We start from the raw sequence: 27,681 nt of genomic DNA on the forward strand, positions 1-27,681 counted from the left end.
ATTGTCTTTGTTATTTTACTATGTTATGGAAATGCTTCTTTTATTCCATAAATTAAAAAAAACAATTGGATAAAATCAGGAATTTTGAAGAGCCAAGAAAGCAAAGGTGTTAGTAAGATAAAACAGTTAATTAGCATTAATTAAGCACCTGCTATGTGCCAGAAACTATGCTAAGGGCTGAGAATACAAAAAAAAAAAAAAAAAAAGGCAAAAGCAGGTCATTGTTTCCAAGGAACTTACAATCTAATGGGGGAAGGGTGGGAGGACATACAACCAACTATTTATAAACAAGATACATACAGGATATATTGGAGATAATCAACAGGGGGCAGGCACTAGCATTAAGAGGGATTTGGAAAGGTTTCTTGCAAAAAGTGGGACTTTAGCTAAGAGTTGAAGGAAGCCAGAAGAAAGTGATAAGGAGGGACAGCATTCTAGGCATGGGGACAGCCCATATTTGATAGTGAAAATATTGTAGTTCAAATAACAAATACTAAAATCAGAATAAATAATGCCAACTATGATATTCAGGGTATTATTGTTACATATTTTGAAAATCATAGTTCTATGGTCCATTCTTTAGTCATGGAAAAATTACAGGAACATTTAGAAATGAAAAATCAAGTCTTAAAACAAGACTTTTGAATGTTGGAAATGAAAATGTGATAAACTGAAACAATCTTCAAAATTGTTGGTGTATAAAGGGAAAAAATGAAAAAAGACTTTAATGACTACTTCTCAGGGATATTGTAGAAAGAATTTCTGTATTGAGTAGGAGATTGTGTAAGACAGCACATCAAGAGTTAATTAAGGGTAAGCAGTCAGTCCATACCCTTCAACCCAGTAATACCACTTCTAAGTCTGTATCCCAAAGAGATCATAAAAATGGGAAAAAGAACCACATCTACAAACACATTTATAGAAACTCTTTTTGTGATAGCCAAGAATTGGAAATTGAGGGGATACCCATCAATTGGGGAATGGCTGAATAATTCATGGCATATGAATGTAATGGAATACTATTGTGCTGCAAGAAATGATGAACAGGCTGACTTCAGAAAAACCTGGAAAGACTTGTATGGTCTGATGCTGAATGAAGGCAGCAGAACCAGGAAAACGTTGTACACAATAACAGCCATACTGTGTGATGACTAATATTGATAGACTTAACCCCTCTCAGCAATATAAGGATCTAAGACATCTCCAAAGGGCTCATAATGGAAAATGCCATCCACAAAGAAGAAAGAACTAGGAGTTTAAATGCAGATCAAAGCATACCATTTGCTATTTCTTTTTCTTCTGCTGTGTTTCGTTTCCTCTTTATGTTGGTTCCTCCTATTGGTTCTAGTTCTTACTTACAACATCACTAATGTGAAAATATGTTTAATAGGAATGTATATGTATAGCCTATATCAGATTGCATGCCATCTTGGGGGGGGGGGTGGAGAGGGAAGGGAAGAAAAATTTAAAACTCAAAAGCTTATGGAAGGGGCAGCTAGGTGGCGCAGTAGATAGAGCACCGGCCTTGAGGTCAAGAGGACTTGAGTTCAAATCTGGCCTTAGACCAAACACTTGACACTTACTAGCTGTGTGACCCTGGGCAAGTCACCCAACACCAACTGCCTTAAAAAAAAAGTTTATGGAAGTGATTGTTGATAATTAAAAATAAATTAATAAAAAAAAAAAGAAATGATGAGCAGGCAGACTTCAGAAAAACCTGGAAAGACTTGTATGGACTGATGCTGAGTGAAGTGAGCACAACCAGGAGAACACTGTACACAGTAACAGCCACATTGTGCAATGACTGCCTTTGATAGACTTAGTTCTTCTCAGCAACGCAAGGATCTGAGATAACTCCAAAAGACTCATGATGGAAAATGCTATTCACATCTAGAAAAAGAACTATGGAGTCTGAATGCAGATCAAAGCATAGTATTTACTCTTTTTTTTGTTGTTGTTGTTTTGTTTTTGTTTCTTCTTTATTGTAGTTCTTCCCATTGGTTCTTTACAACATGACCAATGTGAAAATATGTTTAATATGAATATATATGTAGAGCCTATATCAAATTGCACGCCATCTTGGTGAGGGGGAAGGGAAAGGAGGGGGTTAAAATTTAGAACTCAAAATCTTATGGAAGTTAATGTTGAAAACAAAAAATTAATATTAAAAGAAGAAGAAAGAGTAAGCAGTCTGTATAGGTGTAATTGTGCTACAAGCACTCACAGGGTGGCAGCGGAGAACAAGGGAAAGGTATAAGGACACTAATAAGTTACACAGGCCAACTGTCAGAGTAAAGGATACTTTGACATCAGGTAAGGCTTTCCCCAATCTAGTGTCTCCTATGCATATGCATATACAAGATTCTCTAAAAAGTGTAACAGAGATAACTTTGTTCAACAACCCTTTGATCATTAATATCACGCAAGGAATAAAACAGGCAGATATATGCTTATAAAAGGTGTTTGCCACTGTCATTGAGGATATTCAGTGCACAGCCAAAATGGAAGAGAGATTCCCTACAGATGGAGATTTCCTCCATAAGCTCCTATTTATAGATGGCATTAGGCCAACTGAATCAAGCTCTAGAACACTGCAGATTCTCCTAAATAAAATCCATAATTATTAAAAAGAATTTGACTTAACAATCTTAATTGAAAAAAAAGTGGATAAAAATATTTATTATCCAGACTACAGTATGCAATTCTATGGACAACCCAAAGAATTGGTCCATCAGTACACAGTTCTTTAACAAGCACTGTGAATGAACAATGATCTGGGACCAAAATTGCCAGAACATGGACTAGACTGCTTTCAGAAAACTGATCAGTACTTTTAATGATCCCAAGCTTCTCCTTGAAATAAAGGCACATCATCTTTTAAACAATGTTTGTCCAGTGATGCTGTGGCTCCAAATCATGATACCAGAGTCTCCAAAGAACCAAAGGTCACCCAGAGGGCAACATAGAAGCACATGATGAGTGTGAATGAAATGCAAAACCATTTCTAACCAAGAATTTTATAAGAGAATAATAATGTCAGAGAGGATGTTATCAGAGAGACACATGACTGAATAATCAAGTAGAGAGAGCAAGATATAACTGGATAACTCTCATGTTCCACTGGTATCCACACAGCCAAAAGGATCAAAAGAAGGCTTCTAGCACATATGTTAGACCCTTTTGGAAGGATTTCCTGAAGGACATGCACAAAAGTCATACATGATGTAAGCACATGGATGGATTGTAGTATACAATCCCTGGAGGGAATACTCACATCAATGAGGTCTTAGATCCACTGAATTAAAGAAGCATAAAGATATTATATTTGGCAAATTACATCACTGCAATTTTCATAAGTGTTTCTATAAGTAATGTTACCTATGATTTTCCCCCTCCTACTTTATTAGCAATGTAATAATTCAGTGGTGCACCAATTTCCCGCAATAAGCAATAATTTGTATATGGTTTCATTTTGTGACTGTATATGTGCTTCTACTACTCACACCAGACTGACTCCTTAAGTCTGACCTTGACCAGATGAAACCAGATTTAGCTTTTGCCCCATTGAATGCTAGATTTTGTGCCAAACATATTTTATTGCTCTCTTTTATGTTTTAAATTCTGCAGTTTTTAATAATAGATATTTCTCAAAAGACTTGTGTAAAAGTTATAGCTCTTAAAGAGCACACTTCAATGACTGTTAGAGCTATTTCAATGGTTACTGATCTGGGAAAGTCAAGGGTTTCAAGGATCATTCAAGTCCACATTGAAACAGAATTAGTCTCACCAAAGTCAAAAGGAAAATGAGGTCAAAATAAAAAGACCAATTCCAAGAACTGAAACTATTGCTGCAAAACAGCCTAACTAACCACCAGAAAATAAGCTAACATTTGCTGAAGGACCAGGTAGCTGGGGAAAAGTTGATTTCTCTACAGTGGCACACAGGGAAAAATGGGAGGGAGGGGAGGAAAATCTAACTTGCTATAAAGAAAAAATGCTTGTCATGGACAAGATAATACAGAAACAAAACACTAAAGAATAGAAAAAGATAATTTTAACTGAAAATAGCTAATTATTAAATGCAGCTTCAGGGTTTACAGACAACTTTACTTATATTATTTTAATCAAGTAACAAAATTCACTTTTCCATTCAAGTTTATAGATACCAAAATTGTTGTCAGAATTCCAAGCAAGCCTAGAAGACATAGGCATCTTCATCAGACTGTAAAATATCCATCAAAATAATGTGAGAATTAAAGTGGACCTGGAAGTCTTGTCCCCCTTGTGGGAATGATTAACTCCATTAAATACACAGATGCGTAACTGTCTTGGAATTACAAAAATTTTCAAATGGAGATGGGATATAACAACACCCTACTGCACCATGCCATACTTTAGGAAAAGTTAGGCAAGCCTTAGAGGAAATGGAAATTAAACATGATTCATTGGCCTGTAAAGTCACCTTGTTTAAAGCCTGTTAAAAACCTATGGATTATAATCAAGGCTAGGTCTAGAAAAAATGCACTCTCTTTTAAAGGAACACTTAGTATCCAATGTGACAGAAGTTAAGTACAACGATAAAGAACTTAAAAATATGTCAAAAAATTTTGTGAACTAAATAAATTGTGTAAAACAAATGATTACAGTGAAAGGATATAATTCATATTAAAAGATGTTTTGAAGATGTACAAAAATGTAAGGTTACCAATGTTAAAATTTAAAACTCAAAAGTCAATAAACTTTAATTTGTCTCAGTCAATCTGCACACCAAACTTGCATTTATAAAGGGTTTAAAGTTTTCAAAGCACTTTACATACCCCCATTTGCTCCTCAGAACAACCCTATGACACAAGTACTATATAAGTATAAGTTGACTATAAATAAGCCTACTTTGTGGACAAAGAAACTAAGGTTCTAAGAAGTAGAGTGGGTGCCTCTGCTCACAGAGCTCCTAAGTGTCAGAGAAAGGATCTGAATGCACATCTTCATGACTCCCAGTCTAATACCCAAGGACTCACATCAACACTACACTGCTGTGTTTTGGGGTTTGTTTGTTTTTTAACAGAAAACCATAATTGAATTTAAACTAGGCTTCTTTGTCTACCTGTACATCTTCAATATTCAGTAAGTTACAATGTCATATAAAACTATTCTTAAAAATAGAAGCTAAATCAGTAAAAGAAATTCTGGGATGTGGAAGACAAATCCACATTGTTTTCCTTTCTTTGGCTAGACTGACAAATTTCTCCCATTTTCCTATGGAGCAGCAAACAGATTCTCTCCGTTCCTCATTGTGTAGCACATAGCCCTAGTCTCAAGGGATCCAGACTGCATATGCTGATGACTTACTGAAGTAAGTGCTTCAGGAAAAAGAGGTAATAGCCAACAGCTACCTTGGAGAGAAGTCAATTTATTCTGCTTTACATGGCATAACAAAAGCACATATTCCATCTCCTGAAATGATTATAATGCCTGAATCTCTTGTGTTTTAAGATTATAACCAAAAAAACCAAAAACAAAACCCAAACCCTCCAGTATGAAGAAAATCTTTATTAGTATATATAACAACCAGTATGTCTCCAATAGATTAAGAAAAAACTTACTCCCTTCCTACACAGTCATTACTGATGGTAGTTGTTATTGAAAAGCAAGAAAGAATTTCCTTGTTTTGGACATCTTTCCCTAAAAGCACCCATAGAACAAGGGCCTTAGCATCAGCCCAGATTACTAGCACAATTAATATATCATGGTCACAGCATTAAGAACCACCACAGAGGCAGCTAGGTGGCGCAGTGGATAGAGCACTGGCCCTGGAGTCAGGAGGACCTGAGTTCAAATTCAGCCTCAGACACATAACACTTACTAGCTGTGTGACCCTGGGCAAGTCACTTAACCCCACTGCCTAGCCAAAAAAAAAGAACCACCAGAGAAGACTCATATGAATTAATGTATAATGAAATAAGAAGGAACAAAACAACAACATATTCAGTGACCACAGTAATGCACAGCAAAACAACACTAAAAAACAACTGCACTCAGATCAATGCAGTTACCAAGAGACTGATGGTGAACTATACCTCCATGTTCTCAGTAGAGAGATGGTGAATTATAGATGTATATGCGAGAGCACATGTTGTCAAATACTAATATTAATAATAATAATAATATTTCTATAGCATATTAAGATTTGCAAGGCAATTTTATTTTTATCATTTTTATTTGGCTTAACAGTACTTTTTGTTACAAGTGAGGGTCATCTGGTGGAAATGACAACAATATTTAAAAAGAATCAATAAATTTTTAAAGGCTCTATAATGTACCCTTAATCTATTGCCACTACACACTCAGATTGTTTTTTATTTGCGCCAGAAAAAAATAAAGCAAGAGAATGATGAATTTTATTAATTTCATTACCTAGGCTAATATTTCAAGAGATACATGATTTCTTCAATGCAGCTACTCCCATCATCAATATACATCACAACTAAGTAAACCAAGAGATGATTATGATAATTAATAATAATAGCTAACATTTATATTAACACTTACTATGTGCCAGGCACTGTGCTAAGTGCTTTACAAATATTCTTTCATTTGATCCTCACAACAACCCTGGGAGGTAGGGTGCTAATATTAACCCCCTTTTATAGAAGAATAAACTAAGATAAACAAAGGTTAAGTGACTCGTCTAGGGTCACCCAGCTAATAAGTGTCAGAAGCTGGATTTAAACTCAGGTCTTTCTCACACTAGGCCCTGTACTACGTCCACTCTACCACCTAGCTGTCCCATGAAAAGATATTCTTTATGAGCTGCTATACTCACCATCTATTGACTAACCTTCTAGAAATAAGGTTACCTGAAAGAAGCCAGGCTGTTCCTTGCATAAGAAACAGGGCCAAGGCTATACTTGAAACTTATCCATTTTGGTAGGACCTACCAGAGCCTTCAAGGCTCCAAGACCTTTTAAGAACTAACAGTCATGTCCAAAATATTATCAGAAGGCCTTGGCGGGGGATAAAGGTGGGGAGAGGGAGAGATAGAGAGAGACAGAGAAATAAAGATGCAAACAGATATATATGTATGTAATTATACACATAAATACATACATTATATATATTAGACAAAACTATCTCTGAAGCTTACTACCCATGTTGGCAAGTTACAAACTTCTCTGGGCCTCAGTTTTCTCAGCTATGAGGCAGCTGGAACTAATGGCCTGAGGTCTCTACATCATATATAAACTTTTACATTTACCTCCAAAAATGTATTACTCTACAAGTGGTATAGCCCACTAGTATATTGACAGCAAAGCTTCATCCATTACTAATAATATTTTGCCATTGTAAGGAGTTAGAAAAGTGGCTGGCCATTTTCTTTTCTATCATTAATAGTTTATCAATAAAATGGCCACCTATGAGGTTTATTCAAAATAATTCCAATCATTTAATAAGCATATTCATGGCAATAGTTACAGATTGACTATTTCACTCTAAATGATTTATTTCTGGGCCTCCATTTAAAATAACTACATAACTACAGAGTTGCTGAAGTGTCTTAGTGGTATATTTAAAGGGCAACTTTAACTTTCAGGATTCAAGGGACAATTCTCTAATCTGTGGGTTATCAAACTCTTCTGCTTCTCCTCTCCAGTTCCCTATATTTTAGATACTTCATTGCTTATTTCAACGAGTAAGTCAAAAAAGGCAATGACTTTAATAATAAAATAATAAACTTGCTAAAAGTTCTAATAAAAGAGTTGCAGGAAAGAAGGTAAAATTATAAACCACTTCTTGTAATAGCAAAGAACTAGAAACAAAGTAGATACAATAGTTAAATAAATTGTGGTACATGAATATAGTGGAATATTATTGCACTGTAAGAAACAATGAACATGATGAATACAGAAGCATAAAAATACTTACATGAACTGATACAAAGGGAAAATAAAAAGAACTAGAAAAACAACATAGATAACAATTATAACAATGTAAACAGAAAGAACAACAATGAAACAATCAAAACTGAAAATTGTAAAATGGTAACAATCAAACTCAGCCCCAAAGAACAGATATAAGACACTTCCTTAACTTTTTTGCAGAGATGAGGGATCATGTGTGTGGTACACTGCATATAATAGACTTTTCCCATATATTAGTTAATTTTTTTCTTTCTTCCTCTTTTCTTCTTTCTTTATTATGAGGCATAGCCTTCTGAGAGGGAAGAATAAAGTGGGGAATATAGATGACGTAAAAACAAAAACCTAGTAACACTTTAAAAAAAATTTAAATTACAAGTTAATGATCCCAGAGGACTCATACCACCTACCTTCAGAGAACAAGGGGGATGGATTCAGGGTGCATAATGAGACATTTTGTTTTGGACATGACCAACTTTGAAATTTGTTTTGCTGGACTATATGTGTCTATAATAGGGGTTTTGTTTTTCTTGCTTTCTCAGTGGGGGAAGAATGTGAGAAGGAAAGAAGGCAGACTTTAATTGAATGAAAAAAATTAATATTGAGCAAAAAAAATTACAGGCTAAAATAAGAATTTAGGAATATTAATGGATTTCAATTATCCATGACCTACACTGTCCCAGATAAGCAAAAGTTTACACTAAGAGAAAGACAATACTCAAAAGATAGGTGCTTTATGTATTTATAGTGTACATATTAAACAAGTCAAGGAAGAATTTGGACAGGGTGTATATACCATTGACTGAAAAAGAGCAAAAAGGCAAGGCTGAGCCTCAGAAGCCAAATACTACAAGCAAATAAGACCCAGAGCTTACCTGGTTTTCCGTTTTCGAGGCGGTTTCTCCACTGTGCCAGTTAGTCTAGAGACCAAATAGATAAAGCAGTTATTAGAGAGTGAAGGGGCTGGGGCAGGGTGGAGGGAGGGGACCCTGAGTTTCTAGTATCAATTCAGAAATTAATCTGCCATCTTGAGATCCAATTCTCTCTAAACCACTTCATAACCCCAGCCTGGAAAATCCTGAGTGCTAAGGTCCCACATTCACTATTCACACCAAATGAGGACTATTGCTCCCTTATGACCACTGTACCCTATACAGTGCCTGCTCATATCACAATGCTTAAATACTTTTATCACTTGAGCAAACTTAAAATCCCACACACTAACCTTCATGCCAGGTACCACTATAGACTGTCCCCCACAGACCAGATCAGCCCCATATATACCTATTGCCATTCACAGTCATGCCTAAAGGGCCTTATGAACTTCATGCTCAGTCCTTCATGACTGTGTAAAGTTGCTGTGACCTGTTCATGGAATCTATAAAACACAACGAACTTTCCATCAACAGACAATCCTCTAGTTTTTAGTCATCTGGGCCCTTTTTCTTCCTCCTCTTCAGTTCACTGACTTTCAGATATCCAGACAAAAAGTAAGCAAAGAAACCCAAACCCAAACCACCTATGCTCACTACACTGACAGTAGAGTCCAATATCCCCTAGAGTACAGTCTTCCATACTCTCTATCTCTCACAGCCCAGGTTACCTAGTCCCACTCTTCTACTCTTTACAATCCAGACCACTTGTCATTTCTGCTCTTTATAGTCCAGTGCCAGTACCCACAGTTATTCACAGTTCAGCCTATCCATATAACCAACCAACCCCCTCATATTCTGACCCCTCCATGCCCACTGACCCTAACAGCCTAGTCCCTAATTACCACTGCTTTATTAATAACGTCCCTCTATACCAAATGCCCCTCAAGCTTAGTTCTCTGGGTCCAAAGTCCCTCAGTCAAACTGCTTATATCCACGGCTAACCATACCTACTGTCCCTCAAAGGTTATTCCCTCACAACCTCATGCCCTCCCTCTCCTTCCTCTCACAGCTAAGAACCTCAAAGCTACTGACAAAGCTATTCTCCCACTTCTCACCCTCAACCCAACTTTCTCCATCACAACCCCCCAGTTCCTCTTACCTTGCAGCTCTTTCACAGCCACTGCCTCATCATTTCATCACAGAATCTCAGAAATCTTTTAATCCAACCTGCCAACATCACTCAACAACCTCATTATCCAAATATGAATAGTCTATATCTAATTATCTACCCACTTCCACATCAATCTCCCTTTTTTTTCAAGGAATTCAACAACTTGTTTGGTCTTATTCTGTACTCCAACCTCTTCTGATAAAAAATGTTGATGTTCCCTCATATACCCAATGCATCAAGATCATGATTCACAGAAGCTGCCTCTTCACATCAGCACAGCTGAAATGCAGAGATGGTCATACCCTTAATCTCATTATCACCCCCCAAATGTTCCACCCCCAAAATCCAGAACTTTGAAATTCCTAACATAACCTCCTATTTTGCCATCTCCCCCTGTACCTCACCCCTTCTAAACCTATTTTTCATCCTTACTGAAACCTTCAGTCACTTTCAACCTTTCCCAATCTATCACCCCTATTCCTGCCTCACTTTTATCCCTTCAGAATCCTAATATGTAGTAGTTAACTAATTCAACTTTGCACCTACCCTCTAACTCTTTGCCCCTTTGCCTTATTTTGTTTGGCTCATCCTTTACCAAATTCTAATCCTGGATTACCTTCACCATACACCTCCTCTGCTTCTACTCATATGCCTCTGGAAACAGCTGGAGGAAGTCACCAAACTGTGTTAATTGGGCCCACCACAAATTTATGCCATCTCATCTCACCTGGGCCCTTACAGCTACATAGCAATCCTTTTACTCTTCCCTGATTGACTCTCTATTGCAGGATCCCATTGTATCTATTCTAAACTTTCTCTGCTCAAGTCCCCAACACCACCATTTTCCTACTTACTTTCAGCAAAGGATTTTACAGAGAAAACTGAGACATCAATGCTGGAATTTGTTTTGCTTGACTATACATATTTGTAATAAGGATTTTGTTTTTCTTTTTCTTTTTTTCCAATGGGAGGGGGAGGTAAAATGGAGAGAAAAAAAGATTTTTGTTCACTGAAAATTAAATTAAATTTAAAAAATCAAGGTCATTCATCATGACCTCTCTCTTCTCCCCTACTCCACTGCTCAGATTGCTTCATCATCATCCCTATTCTTCTGTCCTTTATTCCAGTCTGTAAGAAAGAAATGGTCCTTTTCCTAGCAAAGCCCAATCCTTCTACTTTTGCCTTTGATCTTATCCCCATTAGTCTTCTGTGAAACAGAAGAAGGGTAGTCCTTAAAGATCCCTTCTAATTTTCAACCTCTCTTCATCCACTAACTCCTTCCCAGCTGCCTAAAGACATGCTAAGGGATCCTAGATTAAAAAAAAACCAAAACCAAAAAAACAACTTCACTTGACCTTGTTATCCCTTCAACCTACCATCCATCCTTTTCCCTTTCCCTATCCTCCTTTTTCACAGCCTAACTCCTAGAAAAAGCTATCTATACTCTTTACCTCCACTTACTCATGATCCTAATTCTTAACTTTTTGCAATCTATCTCCAGATCACCCACTCAACTGAAATTGCTCTCTCCAAGATTAGCAACAATCTCTTAACTGCTAAACCTAATAACTTTTTAACAGTCTTCATCCTTCTTGGCCCCACTATGGCATTTAACACTATTGGCAAACTCCATATTCTTTTTTTTCCACTTAGTAGTATTTTCTTTTTTTCCAATTACATGTAAAAATAGTTTTCAACATTCACTTTTATAAAATTTTGAGTTCCAAATTTTTCTCCCTCCTTCCTCGCCCCCTTCTCTCCCCTCTCCAAGACAGCAAGCAATCTGATATAGATTATACAATTATATTAATCATATTTCCACATTACTCATGTTGTGAAAGAAGAATCAGAACAAAAGGGAAAAACCACAAGAAAGAAAAAACAAAAAGTACAAATAGTCTGTTTTAATCTGTATTCATACTCCACAGTTCTTTCTCTGGATGTGGACAGCATTTTCCATCATGAGTCTTTTGGATGTCTTGGATCATTGTATTGCTGAGAAGAGCTAAGTCTATCACAGTTGATCATCACACAATGTTGCTGTTACTACGTACAAACTCTACATTCTTGATACCTGCTTTTCATTACATTCTTCTCTTGTTTCTCTTACTACTACCTTTCTGACCTTTCAGTCTCAGTTTCCCTTGCTTAATCATCCATGTCCTATTCTCTATGTGTGACTGTACCCCAGGGTTCTGTCATGGGCCCCCTTCCCTTCTCTGTATGCAGTACTCATTCTTGGTGATCTCAATGATCTCAGTGAGTTCAATTATTTCTATGCATATGGATCCCAAATCTACATACCCAGTCCTCATCTTTCCTGAGCTCCAGTACCTATCAACAACTACCTGCTGGGCATCTCTACCTGGATGTCTCAAAGGCAACCCTAACTCCACATAACCGAAGTAGAACTCATTATCTTTTCCCCTCAATCCATCCTTCTTCCTGACTTCCTTACTTCTGTCAAGGACAACACCATACACCCCATCACCCAACTTTACAACCTAGAAATTATCCCCAATTCTTCCTCTCCCTCACCCCCCACCATGTGCAATCAGTTGCCAAATCTCATAGACCACGAGTGGGGAACCTGTGGCATTGAGACCACATGTGGCCCGTTAGGTCCTCAAGTGTGGCTCTTTGATTGAATCCACACTTTACAGAATAAATCCCCTTAATAAAAGGATTTGTTTTGTAAAACTTGGACTCACTCAAAAGGCTACACCCAAGGATCTAGAAGGCCACATATGACCTCCAGGCCACAGGTTCCCCACCTCTGTCATAGACTTTCTCTCCACAACATCTCTCATAACCACCCCCTTTTTTCTATTCAAATCCTCATCATGGACTACTACAGTAACCCCTTAACTGATCTTTCTGCTTACATCTCTCCCCTTTGTTAAGGAATCTGCCACACCCTTTGCCAAATGGATATTCCTAAAACTCAAGTCTGACCATGCCACTCCTCTGCTCATGAAATTTAGTGGCTCCCTAGTGCCTTTAAGAAAAAAAACAAACTCCTCCATTTGGCATTTAAAACCCTTTATGACCTGGCTCTATCCTATTTTTATAAATTGATGTCACATTATTCTCTCATATACTCTCTGTTCTAGCCAAAGTGTCCTAGTTAAAGTTCCTTATACAAAACATTCCATCTTTCACCTCAGAGCCTTTCCACAAGGTATCTCTTATATCTGAATTGCTCTCATCTCATGTCCATCTGTGAGTTGAGCTTTCCTCAACCCGCAGCTCAAATGCCACCCTCTACAAGAGGCCTTTCATAATTCCCTCATCTGTTAACAGTTCTTTCCCTTCCCCATCAAAATAACTTAGCATTTACTTTTTATATATTTTGCATTTACTAGTCTACATACTTACTTTAGACTAATTGTATCTAAGGTATATCCAACCCAGGGGAAAGCAAGTCAACAAGTTATTTATTAAGCACCTATGTGCTAAGACTGTGCTAAAAGCTGAGAATACAAAGAAGGACAAAAACAGCCCCTGCCCTCAAGGAGCTCACAGTCTAACTGGGAAGACAACATGCAAATAACTATACACAAACACGGTATTTCCAAGTTAAATTGGGAATCATCACAGTGGGAGACACTAGCATCAGGGGAGAGTCTGGAAAGGATTCTTATGGAAGGTTGGATTTTGGCTAAGACTAGAAGGAAGCCAGGGGAGCTAGGAAGAGAATTGCATGTTCAAGGGCTGGTCATTTGTATCATTAGAGCCTAGCACAGTGACTGGCATGTTGTGACCAATTTAATACATGCTTGTTGACTTGAATGGAACCTGTACCAAAGCAGAAATTCCTTCTACAACAGTAGTTCTTGACCTGGGGTCTGTAAACTTGTTTTGTTTTAATATGTATTTGATAATTATATCTCAGTTAGTCTCCTTTCTCATCCTCAATATCTTACTTTACGCAATTAAAAACAATATTCTGAGAAGGGGTCTACGACAACACAAAAAAGGTCGAGAACCCCCCAGCTCTCCAACTTCCTTAACAAGTGGTCATCCAGCCTCCATTCAAAGACCTCCGGTGATGGAGAACTCGCTCCCCTCCCGAGGCACTTCTGGACAGCTCTCCGGGTCAGGAGCCTTTCCTCACCGACCGCTCCACCTCTGCCACTTCCCCCATCGCTCCCTTTGGGGCCAACATGAACAAGTCTGAGCCCCCCTTCTGCTCGTCCTGGTAGTCCCGGACAGCCCCCCGAGCCTCCGAGGCGGCAGGTCCATGTCCCCCGCGCTGCCTCCGCGCACCGACGCTCCAACAGCCGGTGCCCGCCGCTCTCGCCATCCTCTCCGCTCTACTCTGGACCTTCTCCAGGTCGTCACGATCCTTCCCAAAATGTGCTGCCCAGAGGGAGCACAATACTCCATCGGGGACCTGCCCGGGGGAGCTGGGGGCAGCGCGCCCTCCCGGCCGCTGCCTGCTGCCGACCCCCGGCCCCGGCCCCCGATGCCGCCGCCGCCCCCCCGGCCCAGGCGCCCTCCCGGCCGCTGCCCCTCACGCCCCCCTCGGCCTCGACCTTCCTCCCCGCGGCTGATCGCCCCCCCCCCGCCCGGGCCCCCAGCTCACCTGGAGGGCAGGCGGGTCCGCGGCTGCTGCTGGCGGCCTCCTCTGACCATCCGTCCCCGGCCCCGGCTCCGCCGCGGGAGCTGCTCCGGCGGCCGCTGCGCTCGCGAGGCTGAGGCGGCGGCGGCGGCGGCGGCGGCGGCGGCGGAGGCGGCGACGGCGGCGGCGGCGGCAGCGGCAGCAGCTGCGGCGGTGGTAGCTGCCGAGGGGCGGGAGATAGCACCCCACGCCTCAACCTAACTTGTAGTAGATCCGCCCCCTCCGCCTATTCTTTTCGCCTCCGATTGGCTGGGTGGCTAGCGTGGCAGCCCACTCGCTTGCTGAGTGGCTCGCCCCACTGTCCCTCCGGATTTGCCTGTCCAGACGGTTCGGTTGAGGTTGCAGGTGACGGCAAAGGCGCCTTAGCTACCGCTAAACGAGTCCGAGCGAAGAGAGTTAAAGCGCCATCGTGCGCCCCAGAGAGGAACTGCAACGAGCGCACCAGGCACCTGCGCGCAACTCCCTCCCCCATGCCTACATCTCCTAACTTCCTGCACCTCCCCTATGCACCACAGAGGTGGTGCACCCTGGTGAAGTTCTTACCCAAGCCTCCTGCTGCCCTCCAGCGAAGGCGGATGGGACTAGGGCTGGGGGGTGAGCAGTGTAGGGGTAAAAGAGTCAGAACGGGAAATCAAGTCCAATCCTGACACAGAGTTGAGCAGAGCCTGGCAAATAGTAGGTGCTTAATTGTTGATTGATTGATAGGAGCCGTGTGACCCTGGGCAAGTGGCTTCCCCAATCAAAATTCTTAAGTTCCTAAGAAATCATCCAGTCCGACATCTTCATTTTGCAGATGAAGAAACGAGTCCAGGTTAGTGGACTTGCCCAAGGTAACACAATGTGGGGCTGTGACAGGCCGGGAATTAAAACCCACCTCTCCTGACTGGGTTCGTGGTTTGTTTTTTTTTTTTCTTTTTTTCTTTTTTTGCCATTCTGTTGAGTTCTGTGGGCATCAGTCTCTTTCCTTATAAAATAGGATAAAACTTGCATTAATAGTAAGATAACATGTATAGTGTTTTGAGGCTTGCAAAGCAATTTACATTTTTAATGGGCCTTTGTGTGCCTCAGGAGGGTTGTGAGGAAGCAAATTTGTAAAGGCAGAACATAAAGGATATGGGAGCTATTGTGCTTATCTAAGGTGCAATGATGAAAACCTCTTCCAACCCCCTCCTTCAATTACGCGCTCGATTTTGGATCATCCTATGAACCGTTTTGCCTTATACTAAGAGCCCACATGGAAATGCTATCCACTAAAAGACCCAAGGATCACCACAGAACACAGAAGGGGGGGGACTAAAGCACCTAAATCTCATGGTGTAACATTTGTCAAACCCATTCAGATTAAATAATTAGGTATAGAAAGTCTGACTTCACCCAACATACCCAAGCTTTTTCCTACATATCCTTTGGGATGAAGTGTTTGTAGTACAGATGTGGAGCAAAGAGACCAACTAGTCTCAACCAATAGTTCAAAAACTATTTCAATAGCCTCCTGTCCCAGTTTTTTCCCCCATTCCATTCCTCACATCGCTTCCTTCATAATCTCCTCACTCACTCAAAAAGGTTTAGTGGTTCCCTACCAGCTAATAAAATACCAGCTCCTTAGCCTTACATTCAAGGCTATCTACACTCTCGCTCCACCTTACCTCTCCAGTTCAACCCAATAAGACTCATCATAACTTCATGCGTTTCTGTAAGCTGCCCACCAAACTGAAACACCCTCTCTCCACACCTCTACCTGTTAAATCCTAATTGTCCTTCAAAGGGTCGGCTCAACTACCACCTCCTTCATGAAGCCACCACTGACCCCATAGACTACCCCCACCTGCCACTGAAAGTGATCCCAAATGTTCTTTGGATTTTGCACAATCCTCAAACTCCCCTCCTCTTTGCATCCTATGTGCAATGTCTTACTACCTATGAATTAAAATTTTCTTGAGGGAAAGAACTGTGTACAGTTCTTCCATTTTAATATCCCCAGCATTAAGCAAGCACAGGGCCTTGCATGAGGTAGGCAGCACTTAGGAAACACATCGATTGAATAGGTACTTGATTACTTTTGGACTGAACTAGACTGCTAAAGGGACTGCTAGATTTCTAAAACAGCTGCAGGATTTTGCTAAAATGGAGTTGCTAATTATACATGAGAATAAATTTCATTCCCTCATTCAAAAAGCTGAAACTCAGAAGAAAACAGTCCAGTGTCCCTTAATATTTTTACAATGTTCTATAATAAAGTGTCAGATTTATAGGTTGTAGCCTACTATTCTTCTCCCTCCCATTCTCCCACTATCCTACCAGAAAGTCAGATAAAAGCAAGAACTGAATTCCTATTTCTCAGTCAGGTTTTCTAATACTTCTAGTACTGCTCTTATCTGAAACAGTGAAAACAGCATGGTATTATGGAAAGAGCACTGGGGATTTGGAGTCAGGGAACTTGGATTCAAATCCTAGCTATACAACTTACTACCTCTGTGACCTTAGACAATTAATGAAGGGGTTGCACTAGATATCTCTAAGGTCTTCTTTCAGCTCTAAATCCTATGGTCCCATAGCCTTAAAGCATCTAGCAACTGCTTGAACTGATACTTTTTCCTGTAAAAAGCAGATTCAAACCAAGACCTTTGGCTACTAAACATACTCAAACAGTCCCTGGGAAACCCCAAACTGTACTGTTGTTACACATAGATCCAGAATGAATAAGGCAGCATGGCATAGGTGGTAAGGAGTGGATTCACAGAATATGGATTTTAGCCTTATGGCCTTGAACAAGTCATGTCCCCTTTCAAAGCTTCAAGTATCCTCATGTGTAAAATAGCAATAACTACAAAAAGGGAGTGATGGGGCGGGAAGGGCAAAGAACTTGGAATGGGAAGGCTGGGGGTTCAAATCTCTGCTTTCTCCTGGAAGGCAGTTTCATCTGTCCAATAGTAAAACTACTTGTATTACCTACTTCAAAGGGTAAATGTGAGTAAAGCACTTTATAAAAACATGTTCACAATTATGACTATTAACCATCTGACAGGGCTGAGAGGATTAGAAAAAGAATGTTACACAAAGTAATAACCCCAAGCTAAGCCTGAAGGTCTGAGGAAGCAAAGCTTTGTAAAGCCCCATCTAACTGGAGTAAGCAAGTGCCACATGGTAAGAGTTAGATCATCCAAATAAAGTACAGTAGGTTCAATTCTGCTCACTATAAAATACAAAAGGGCTCAACTCTGATTCAGGAGTTCTGGGTTCAAATTCCAGTTGCCATGCTTTACTAGCCATGACAAGTCATTTCATTTCACAGTATATTTTTTCATTTGTAAAATGAGAGGATTGGATTAGATGACCTAATACCTCTACTGGTTTATAATTCTAGGATTCTAGAATGGTAAGAATGAAAACAGGTTTCATTTTTCAACTGTCAGAAGCATTTTCTTCATATACACCTACTAAAAAATCATACAATGAATAAAATACTTACTTGACAAACTTCCTATAAGCTTTTTATTTTTCATTTACAAAGGGCATAATAATAGCACCTTTCATCTGAAGAGCTGAAAGTGTTTTTACAAATGTCAACATTTTAAAACAATCACACAAAGAACAAGGAGTCTTGCAATCAGTCTCTGATTCAAAGTGCACCATTTTCCAGAAGCTGTCATATAGCACTCCTACCAATGATGTTTTCAGGAAACGAATCCTGTTTCTGTGTTATAAATCAAATTGGAAAAAAGGCATAGTCCCAAATCCTTTCACAATATAAGCATCAGTTTTAAAAAGAGGACAAGAAAAGAAAATTGGCCCAGCCTCAAAAAAGGGAGAATTCGAAGGGTAGTCAGCACCACCCAAATACAACTTGTAAAGCAGCCAACGATATTTCAGAAACACCATAATCCACCTCAAATGCCTGGGGTAGATGCTGATGTCTTCTAACACTTCTAGACATGCAGGTACAGAAGATGATGCAGGCTATATACTACCTGTATTGTGGACCCAGGCCCCTTATCACTGCACCCAGTTTAATCCACTTACAGTAGTAGGATTTTCCTGTGAAAAGCATCAAGCAATAAAAGGTTAAAGTATATAACAGGGTGTCAGCAAAAGGGAGTCGATGGCAATTAGAAGCAGACAGTGCTCACTACAGCCTAGGATATTTTATTAGAAACCAAGTATGTTGAAAAAAGTAAAAAATAAGTCACCCCCATTAATACAACACAAATGATTTCACATACAACCTACAAAGGGAGTAACAGATCCTCCTGCCTACAAACATATCAAGACTGTCAATTAGCTCCCACACCAAAAGACATTTATTGTTCTATATAGTACATAGCCCTTTTTCATGAGATGGAGTCGAAATATTCCTTCTTAAGTTTACAAAAGTCTAATACATTCACTCTTCTTTGCAACTTCGTAAATCTAAATGTTCCTTATTCTTTGTGTCAAAAAGCTATTACACTTTTGTTGACAAGAAATTAGGCATGTCCACAATTAAGCAATGGATGCAGGATTATCATTAGCATATGCCTTACCAGTGACATACAAGTGCAGTCTCATAAAAGAAATAGTCACATTAGAGGGAGAATTTAAACAATGACATTGATATAGGAATAGAAGTGTCAGAGGGTAGGGCAGGGTACTAGATATAACTAGTTTTATTGGTACAACTTAAAAGCAGTAGAGGCTGAACAATTCAATACAATTTATAACGGAAAAAATACTGTAATAAGGAGGTGTTCAAAACAAACAGGAGTCATTTGCATCATATATCAAAAAATCATCAATTTCCAGTGTTCCACAATTAGTAAAATACACAACTACGGATAGTCCCATAAGACAAAAATACCTTTTTTTCCCCCTGAATTCAACTGGGGTCAAGTCAGTAATACAAAGCTACTGACCTGACATTAGTTCAAGTGTGTGCAGAAAAGTGTCCAAGCCACTTCTTTTTCTGATAATAGCTACATAATCAAAAGCTATACAAAGGAAACTGTTAGGGAAGGGGTAAAGTGAAGGAGAAAGGAAAACGGAATCTCCAATTACTGAAGAAAATTGAAATCCAAAGGGAATTGTGCTCTTCATTTCCCCAAACACAAAACCAAACCAAGAGTGTCCATGAAAAACAATGTGCCAAGGAGAACTTTAGCTACAGTGATTTTTTTTATTGCATTTCAGGGTGACCTGGAGGTTATTTACCTAGAGGGGAAAAGTTGATTTTCAAAACTACCTGAACAGATACTAAAGTGCTTTATTAAAACTGGCTGGCTTCACAAGATTCCTGGAATGACAAAAATGAACCACAGTCAAGGAATACCAAGATAGTTCACAAAATGGTCAAAGCCAACATGACTCGCACCCACAGCTCTAAGATGGGCTGCTGGAACACTTGTCCTTCTTTAGCAGACAGTTGCATATTAAGAAGTGATCATCACACCAATGTAGGTGTTCAGACTACTTACACAAAGCCTCAAACATGATAGAGAACTTTTAAGTAAAGCTCTGACTTGTTTTCCTCTTAAGCTTCAAGGTTTTTAGGGATTTACATTTCACATATACAAGAAGCCTTGGCTCTTTTTACTTTTCCAGTTGCAACCAAATCAAAACTCTTCCTTAAGGTGAAAGGCAAGTGTTACAGCAAGAGAAATCATGATTTTACTTAATGGTACTCGTGGATGGATTGTAAACTGAGTTAATCTCAATCCACTAACTGGTATCAACTTAACACATCAGCATTACAAGTATTAAATGTTTCAATACTACCTACAGAAGATAGAACCAAAATATTCATATGGCAGTTATGTTCTTTAGGCACAGTTTAGTGATTTTTAAAAAATAAATACCATTGAATTTCAATTCAAGTTCTAAACCTGATAACCAAAGAGTTAATATATTCTTACTTAGGAAAACAAACAAGGTATACCTTTAAGCTAACAATGGAGGTTGTTGTTGAAATTTCTAATATTTAACCTAGCTGGGTTTAATTTAAGATTCTTTTATTAAAAAACACAAGGAAATTTGAAAAAGATTGATACAATTATTTTAACGTACAAAGTCATAAGCTGGAGCAGGATTTGCATTTTGCCTGGAATTTAAAAGAACAACAAAGAGGGCAGCCCTTTCGACCAATTTATTTTGTAGCCACTTAAAATATCATCCAACAAAGGACAATGTTTACAGCTGGGACAGGTGTACACAACGCAAAGGCATTTACAATCCATCGTGCCCACTGAATAATAACTTTGCTGCTGAAATTTCTTAAAACTTACCAAACTTAAAAAAAAAAAAAGCTGAACAATACAAGAGGAGGAGAATATTTCAGTGTGGTCTGTTCTTTCCAATTTGCTTTTTAAAAAAAGGAAAAATGTCCTGTGTCCCCCCAAACCAGTAATAAGCAAGAACTACATGCAGCAGTGTGGATGTTAAGACATTTCTCAAAGTCTTTGCAAATAAGTCCAAGGTGGGGATGGGATGGGGAGGAAATCAAAAGAGAAACATTGCTATAGACACCATAATACACAATAAATTTAGATAATTTAAAATAAAAAGGGGGGGAGGGGAGGCAAGAGGCAGCATTTCAGCAGCAAAGTGCTCAATAAAAAGTATATTGTAGAGGGGTAAATACAAGGAATTTGGGGGGAGGGTAGGAAAAGGGATCAGCAGGATGGGCGAAGGCCTCAAAGGAAATACGGCGTAGTTGTTCTAGGAGGAATTACACGTTCTGAATCTGGAACTGCCCGGAATAACTTTGGTTCTCTTGTATTTACATCTTTGAAGACCATGATTGAGGCGATATTTCCACAACGGTAGCAATAATTGGGAGCTGACCATACTGTCACCAGCTTTTCATCAAACATAAATTTATACCCTTCATGCACCAGTTGATGTGCTCTGCAGATGAGTTTTAAGTTGTTGATGTGAACAAACTGCAATATTAAAAAAATATACATAGGCCTTGTAAACATTCATATAATAAAAATGCAACATACAGAGAGAATTAGACCTTTAGCCAACTAAATTAGCAAATCCTTATTCATTTCTACATAAAGAGGTAAGTTTTCCATCAGAAAATCAAGCTTCAAAAATCTTATTTACAGTTAACTCCAGCAGTCGCCAGATATCTTACTTACAAACAGACTTTCGACAAGTCACTTCCCTCTCTGGGCCAAAATTTCTTCATATATAAAACAGAGGTGATGATATTGGCAATGTCTGACTATAAGGGTGGTTTGAGGTCATCAAATGTGATAATATAATGTAAAGTGATTTGTAAGCCTTAAACCATACATAAAAATGTCAAGTATCATGACGATATAAGTAAAGATCATTTTGTTCCTTTTACTTACACTCTCAATACTTAATTAGCTCAGTGTCTGGCACACAGTAAGCATTTAATAAATGTTTGTTGATTGTGTGACCATGGGAAACTCAATGAGAGGTCCCTGAGCCTCAGTTTCCTAACCAGTCATATAGGGAGAAAGCCTGCGCTACTGCCTACTTCTCAGATTTGTTGTGAAGAATGCAATTTGTAAGGCTTAAAATGTTATTTAAAAAAAAAAAGTTATAATCATTTATTTCTAAAAGCCACTGAATGAGTAGAAAAAGAAGGAGTCCAGTCAATAAGTCAATTCATCACTAGGGAGAGTATTCTCATCTTTTCAAATGGAATACCAGAACCTATACATCCAATGCAGCTCTGAGGATCCAACTAGATAATGTATCTAACACTCTATCAGGGCTTCTTAAACTTTTTCCACTCCCAATCCCTTTTCATGTTTCAGAACATTGCATGGCCTGATGGCATGCACAGTGCAAACTGCCAGTGCTTTGCATTCAGAACCCAAGCTGCAATGAAGTTGCCAGTGCTGCCAGAAATACTTCAGATTCATTACAAGGTTGACTTTCAATTGTTTTGGTCTTTGCACATTCAGAAACCTTTTACTATTGCCAAATTTTTCTCAACCCCATATGGGGTGGCAACCCGCAGTTTAAGAAGCGCTGCATAAAGTATCTCCTCAGCTAAACAAAAAGTTACCTACCCACAGTCACCAATACAAATCCAATATTTCTATGATCAACCAACCAGTAACTGGCCAATCTAAAAAGCTCTAAATATGAAGCCAGGAGGCTCAAATATCTATACTTTTGATCTGCCACTTATTAGCTGTGTGACCCTCTAAGTCACTTGCCCTCTACTAATCTATTTCCTCATCTATAAAATGAGGAAGCTGGACTACAGAGTCTCTTAAGGTCTCTTTCACCTCGAATATGACATATGCTAAGGTTCCCTTCAACTCTAAGAGTCAGTCAGTCAGTCAATAAACATTTATTAAGATTTTACTATGATGTGCCAGGCACTGTGCTAAGCACCAGTATACAAAGGAAGGCAAAAGACAAGCCCTGCTTGGGCAGCCAGGTGGCGCAGAGGATACAGCACTGACTCTGAAGTCAGGAGGACCTGAGTTCTAATCCGGTCTCAAATCAGATACTTGACACTTAACTAGCTGTGTGACCCTGGCAAGTCACTAAACCCCAATTGCCTCACAAAAAAAAAAAAAAAAAAGATGACAGGCCCTGCTTTCAAGGAACTAGAAGTCTCACAGAGGAGGCAAAATGCAAATGACTATGTACAAACAAGATATAGACAGAATAAATTGGAGACAATCAAAAGAGAGAAGGAACTATGATCCTAAGATCCCTTTGAGCTCTAAAATTCTTTAATTCAATTTATGCTAGATTAATCCAGAATGACTTTTACCTCGTTTGTGACCTTCGCTCCAAAAAGCCACCCTGCTCCCCGTGGACTGATTGCCCAAGTATCCACATCTTCAGGATCTGACCACACCAAGTCACAAAATGCTCCTTTGTGAGGAATTTCCTGATTCCTTTCGATGGTTCGGATTTGATCCAGTGTTTTGATGTCTGGAGAGAGACCACCATGGACGCATAAAATCTGCTCATCTATTAACTGGAGAAAAATGTGAAGAAAAAGGTTAATGTTAAATGTTTTCAAGATTCAAGATTACAATTACAGAAAGACTCCAATGTAATCAAGTTAACAACCTTGTAACTTTGATCAAGAGGAGGTTCAAAACCACACAAACCAGGATGGATTAAAGAAAATGGAGATGTTTAGCATGAAGTCAAAAAGGTTTAAGGGGAACATGACTTCTGTTTCTTCAAGTATCTGAAGGCTTGTAATTTAAAAGAAATAGCAGTTTAAGCTGTTTAGCTCCAGGGGACAGAACCAGAAGCAAGGAGTAAAAGTAACATGCTAAAACAGTATAAAAAAGGCTGTCTGATAACGTAATGAGTTCACCATTACTGAAGCAGTTGAGAAGCTAGATGACCACTGAGCAAGAACGGGCACACAGATGTCAGAGGGTAAATGAAGGGAGCAGGGAGGTTCCCAGGGTCTAAAATTATATTAAGAGAAGTTAGTACAAGAAGGAAAAACTGAAGAACAAAATTCTGAAGACACCAAAGAGAAGCAATTCCAATGGAGAAAAGGAAGGATTGTGAAAAAAGAAATACCCTGGTTCCACCTAATTTAGATATTTAAGACACATGTACCCATGAGATGTATTCTCTAAGACTAGTCTTAAGAGGGTCAAATCTCAGAAAGGGCTAAAGGTGGTAAAGAAACAGTTGAGGACAACAAAACATGCTCTTGCTGTTTTTGCTTTAAGATATATTGAAGAAAAGAGGTGAATCAAGAAAGGGACATGACCTCCTTTCCATTCAGGGTGGGTAGGATCATAAAAACAAACAATAACAAGAATGCAGGTCTGAGCAATTATTTTGGTTCTGTTTTCTCTGCCAAAAAGAATGACGTCTGACAAAATGGCTTTGTGAGCCTGGGCAAATCTCAGTACCTCTCAGATCCCCCAGGCAATTGTCAGGTGCCAATCTGCATTAATAGAAAACATTTCCCACTAAGTATCTAGAAAAGTAAATAATGATCACAAAGAGCCAGCATAGTTTTATCAAAAATGGATCATGCCAAACTAACCTCATTTCCTTTACTGACAGAGTCACTAAATTTATAGATCGAGGAATGCTGAAGATATAGGTGGCTTAAATTTTCTGTCATGTTATTCTTATAAAAAAGAAAAAGAGATGTGGGCCAGATAATAGTGGTTACACGGCTTCAGAGCTGGTTGCAGAAAAGAGATTAGTAGTTGAATGACAACTTGGAAGAAAGTATCTACTAGAGTATACCAAAAATCTGTTTATCCTATGATATTTTTTACCAATGACTTGGATAAAGGTTTTGATAATGAATGCTTATTAGATGTGCAACTGACACAAACCTAAGGGAGATTGCTAATATGCTATATGATAGGAAGAAAGAATATTATTTCAGATATGGTACTATGTTCTAATCTGTAGAAAAATTATACCTAATAGAATATAGGACCATCACTCTAAGATGATGACATTTAATAGGAATTATGTAAAGCTGCACAGTTGAGTTAGGAAAAAAATCAATTTTTCAAGTACAAATGCAGGATAAAGTAGCTAGACTGGAATTTATCTGAAAAAATTATCTAGGAATTTTAATGAACTGCAAACTCAAATGACACAACAGTTTCCAATGATGGTCAACAAAGTTAATGCATTTTGAGGCTGCATCAAGCCTGAGTAGGTGACAGTCACCTGGTACTCTGCTCTGATCAGATCTCATCTAGAGTACTAGATTCAGTTCTAGATGATATATTTTAGGAAGGACACTAATATGTCATAGTATATAAAGGAAGACAACCAGGAGAAAAAGACCTTGAGATTATACTAGATGAGGATTATGTCTAGTGTAGGAAAAAAAAAAAAAGATGTGGGGAGCAGGTTGAGAGCATTCTAACCATCTTCAAGTATCTAAAGGACTGACATTTAGAAAAATTAGATTTGTTCCACTTACCTGTCAAAGGCACAACTAGGAACAAGGGGTGGAAATTAGAAAAAAGGTAAATTTGGACTTAAAGTAAGGAAAAAATTCCTAACGATTAGAACTATCCAAAAGTGGAATTAGCTAAGGAGATGACCTTTCAGTGAAGGTTTTCTACCCAACGAAGATTAGATGAACATTTATCTAATATGTTGTAAAGAAGATTCTTATTTAGATACAGACCTCTGAAATCTCTTCCAGTTCTGAAATGCTGTACATTCAGAGAAAAGAAATTATGTACCAGGCAGGGATGGTTAGATTAAAAAACGCAGCATGAAAAAAAATGCTAGATTTGAAGGAAGAGGGCTGTGGGTTCAAATGTGTTTCCTACTTATTATCTGTGAGCTAAGCACATCAATAAACCATTCTTGTCCTCAATATTCACATTTCTAAAATAAGGAGACCAGTTTCGCAGCATGGAGATAACATGATGTAATGGATAAAATGCTGTACATGCAGTAAAAAAGACCTGAGTTCAGATCTCGTCTCTAACACTTACCAGCTACAAGACCATGGATAGGCAATCAATTTCACTCTCTAAGTCTGTTCCCTTATCTGTATTTTCTAACTCAAAATGTATGCTACTATGACTAGATGACCTCAAGGTCTCATCTCTCTATAAATCTATAACTATGTGACTTAAGTCTCTTCAAACTCCATGGTCTTCAATAAGATAATTAAACATTAAGCACTGTGAATTAACATTTATGAGACTCAGGAAGGAAAATATAGATGTGTCTTTATAAACTTACAGCTGCTACTGTGAGCATATCGAAGACTTTGGTACAGTATCTCCAAGCATTAGCATTCCCATATTTGGTTTGGCACTCATCTGCAAAAGAAATAAGAGCATCAGTATCTTTCCATAAATTAATGGTTAAATTCTAGAACTGAAAGATAAAAATCAATAAAATGCCTCACTCCAGCATTCAATGTTCTAAAGTTCCTTCAAGCTGAAATATTTGGTTCCTTTCAGCTCTACCACTTCACAATTTTAGGTTATTCCAAACAATCCCACAAAGGATTACAATTTTCAAATGTTAGTCTACCATGTGTATGGAACAGCTGGGGTAACTGAAAAATTTGAAAGTAAAGAAATATTAATTCTCTCACTATGTTTTAACTAATTTTTAAAAAGGAATGTATATAGAAATCACTTATTGCCACCTCTCAATTATAGGTATGACTAAATTCCCAAGAAGTAGTATAAGGAGGCTATTTGAACTGGCAATTAAAATTTCCATTATCATTTTGTTTTATCATCTCAGCTTTGGGAAGGTATGGTGTAACAGACAAAGCAATGTATCTGAAATCAGAAGGAATAAGTCAAATCTTAGCTCTGCCATTTACTCTCTGTGAGAGCTTAGGAAGGTGAGTTTCTTCATCTATAAAATGAGGAGGTGGAGGCAGAACCAAGATAGTGGAGTAAAGGCAGGGACTCGCCTGGGGACTCCCCCAAACCTCTCCAAATATTTTTTATAAATTATTCTCAGGGGCAGCTAGATGGCATAGTGGATAAAGCTTCAGCCTTGAAGTCAGGAGGACCTGAGTTCAAATCCAGCTTCGGACACTTGACACTTACTAGCTGTGTGACCCTAGGCAAGTCACTTAACCCTGATTGCCTCACCAGAAAGCAAAAAACAAAACCAAAAAAATGACTCTAAACAAATTCTAGAGCAGACAGAGGGAACAGGTGTGAGTCGACTATGAAAGGATGGTATCTAAAAAATAAAATTAAGGGGTGAGAGAGAAATGTACTGGAAGAAAGAGAAAGGGAGAAGTAGAATGGAGTAAATTTTCTCACATAAAAGAGGCAAGAAAAAGCTTTTACAGTGGAGGGGAAGAGGGGGAAGGTGGAGGAGAGTGAGTGAACCTTATTCTTTTCAGAAATGGTTCAAAGAGGGAATAACACACTCAATTGAGCATAGAAATCTGACTTATCCTACACAAAAGTAGGAGGTGAAGAGGATAAGACAAAGTGAGGGGAGTGATAGAAGGGAGGGCAGATTGGGGAAAGGGGCAGTCAGAAGTAAAATACTTTTGAGGAGGGACAGGTTGAAAGGAAAGAGAGAATAGAGAGAGGGAGGTAGGAATAGGACGGAGTGAAATACAGTAATAGTATTTGTGAAAAAAATTCTGAAGCAAGTTTCTCTGATAAAGGCTTC

The 27,681-nt window shown here is 38.8% G+C and overlaps 2 protein-coding genes across 4 annotated transcripts in view; both read right to left on the reverse strand.

Annotated features, from left to right (window-relative positions):
• Positions 1-14,633, reverse strand: part of LOC114047357 (protein SCAI) — a 211,957-nt gene extending 197,324 nt beyond the window's left edge. For all 3 annotated transcript variants that reach the window (XM_027868168.1, XM_027868167.1, XM_027868169.1), the window contains exons 1-2: positions 14,551-14,633; positions 8,792-8,836 (exon numbers count right to left, since the gene is read on the reverse strand). In XM_027868168.1, coding sequence (XP_027723969.1) covers positions 8,792-8,836; positions 14,551-14,600 — 95 coding nt within the window. In that variant the 5' untranslated portion in view covers positions 14,601-14,633. The remainder of the gene's footprint in view (positions 1-8,791; positions 8,837-14,550) is intronic.
• A 4,076-nt stretch (positions 14,634-18,709) lies between these two features.
• Positions 18,710-27,681, reverse strand: part of LOC114047169 (serine/threonine-protein phosphatase 6 catalytic subunit) — a 44,207-nt gene continuing 35,235 nt past the window's right edge. Inside the window, exons 5-7 of the mRNA XM_027867936.1 lie at positions 26,269-26,348; positions 23,330-23,539; positions 18,710-21,497 (exon numbers count right to left, since the gene is read on the reverse strand). Coding sequence (XP_027723737.1) covers positions 21,249-21,497; positions 23,330-23,539; positions 26,269-26,348 — 539 coding nt within the window. The 3' untranslated portion in view covers positions 18,710-21,248. The remainder of the gene's footprint in view (positions 21,498-23,329; positions 23,540-26,268; positions 26,349-27,681) is intronic.

The sequence above is a fragment of the Vombatus ursinus genome, unplaced genomic scaffold, assembly GCF_900497805.2.
Source record: "Vombatus ursinus unplaced genomic scaffold, bare-nosed wombat genome assembly UNPS02014786.1, whole genome shotgun sequence".
Lineage (NCBI taxonomy): Eukaryota > Metazoa > Chordata > Mammalia > Diprotodontia > Vombatidae > Vombatus > Vombatus ursinus.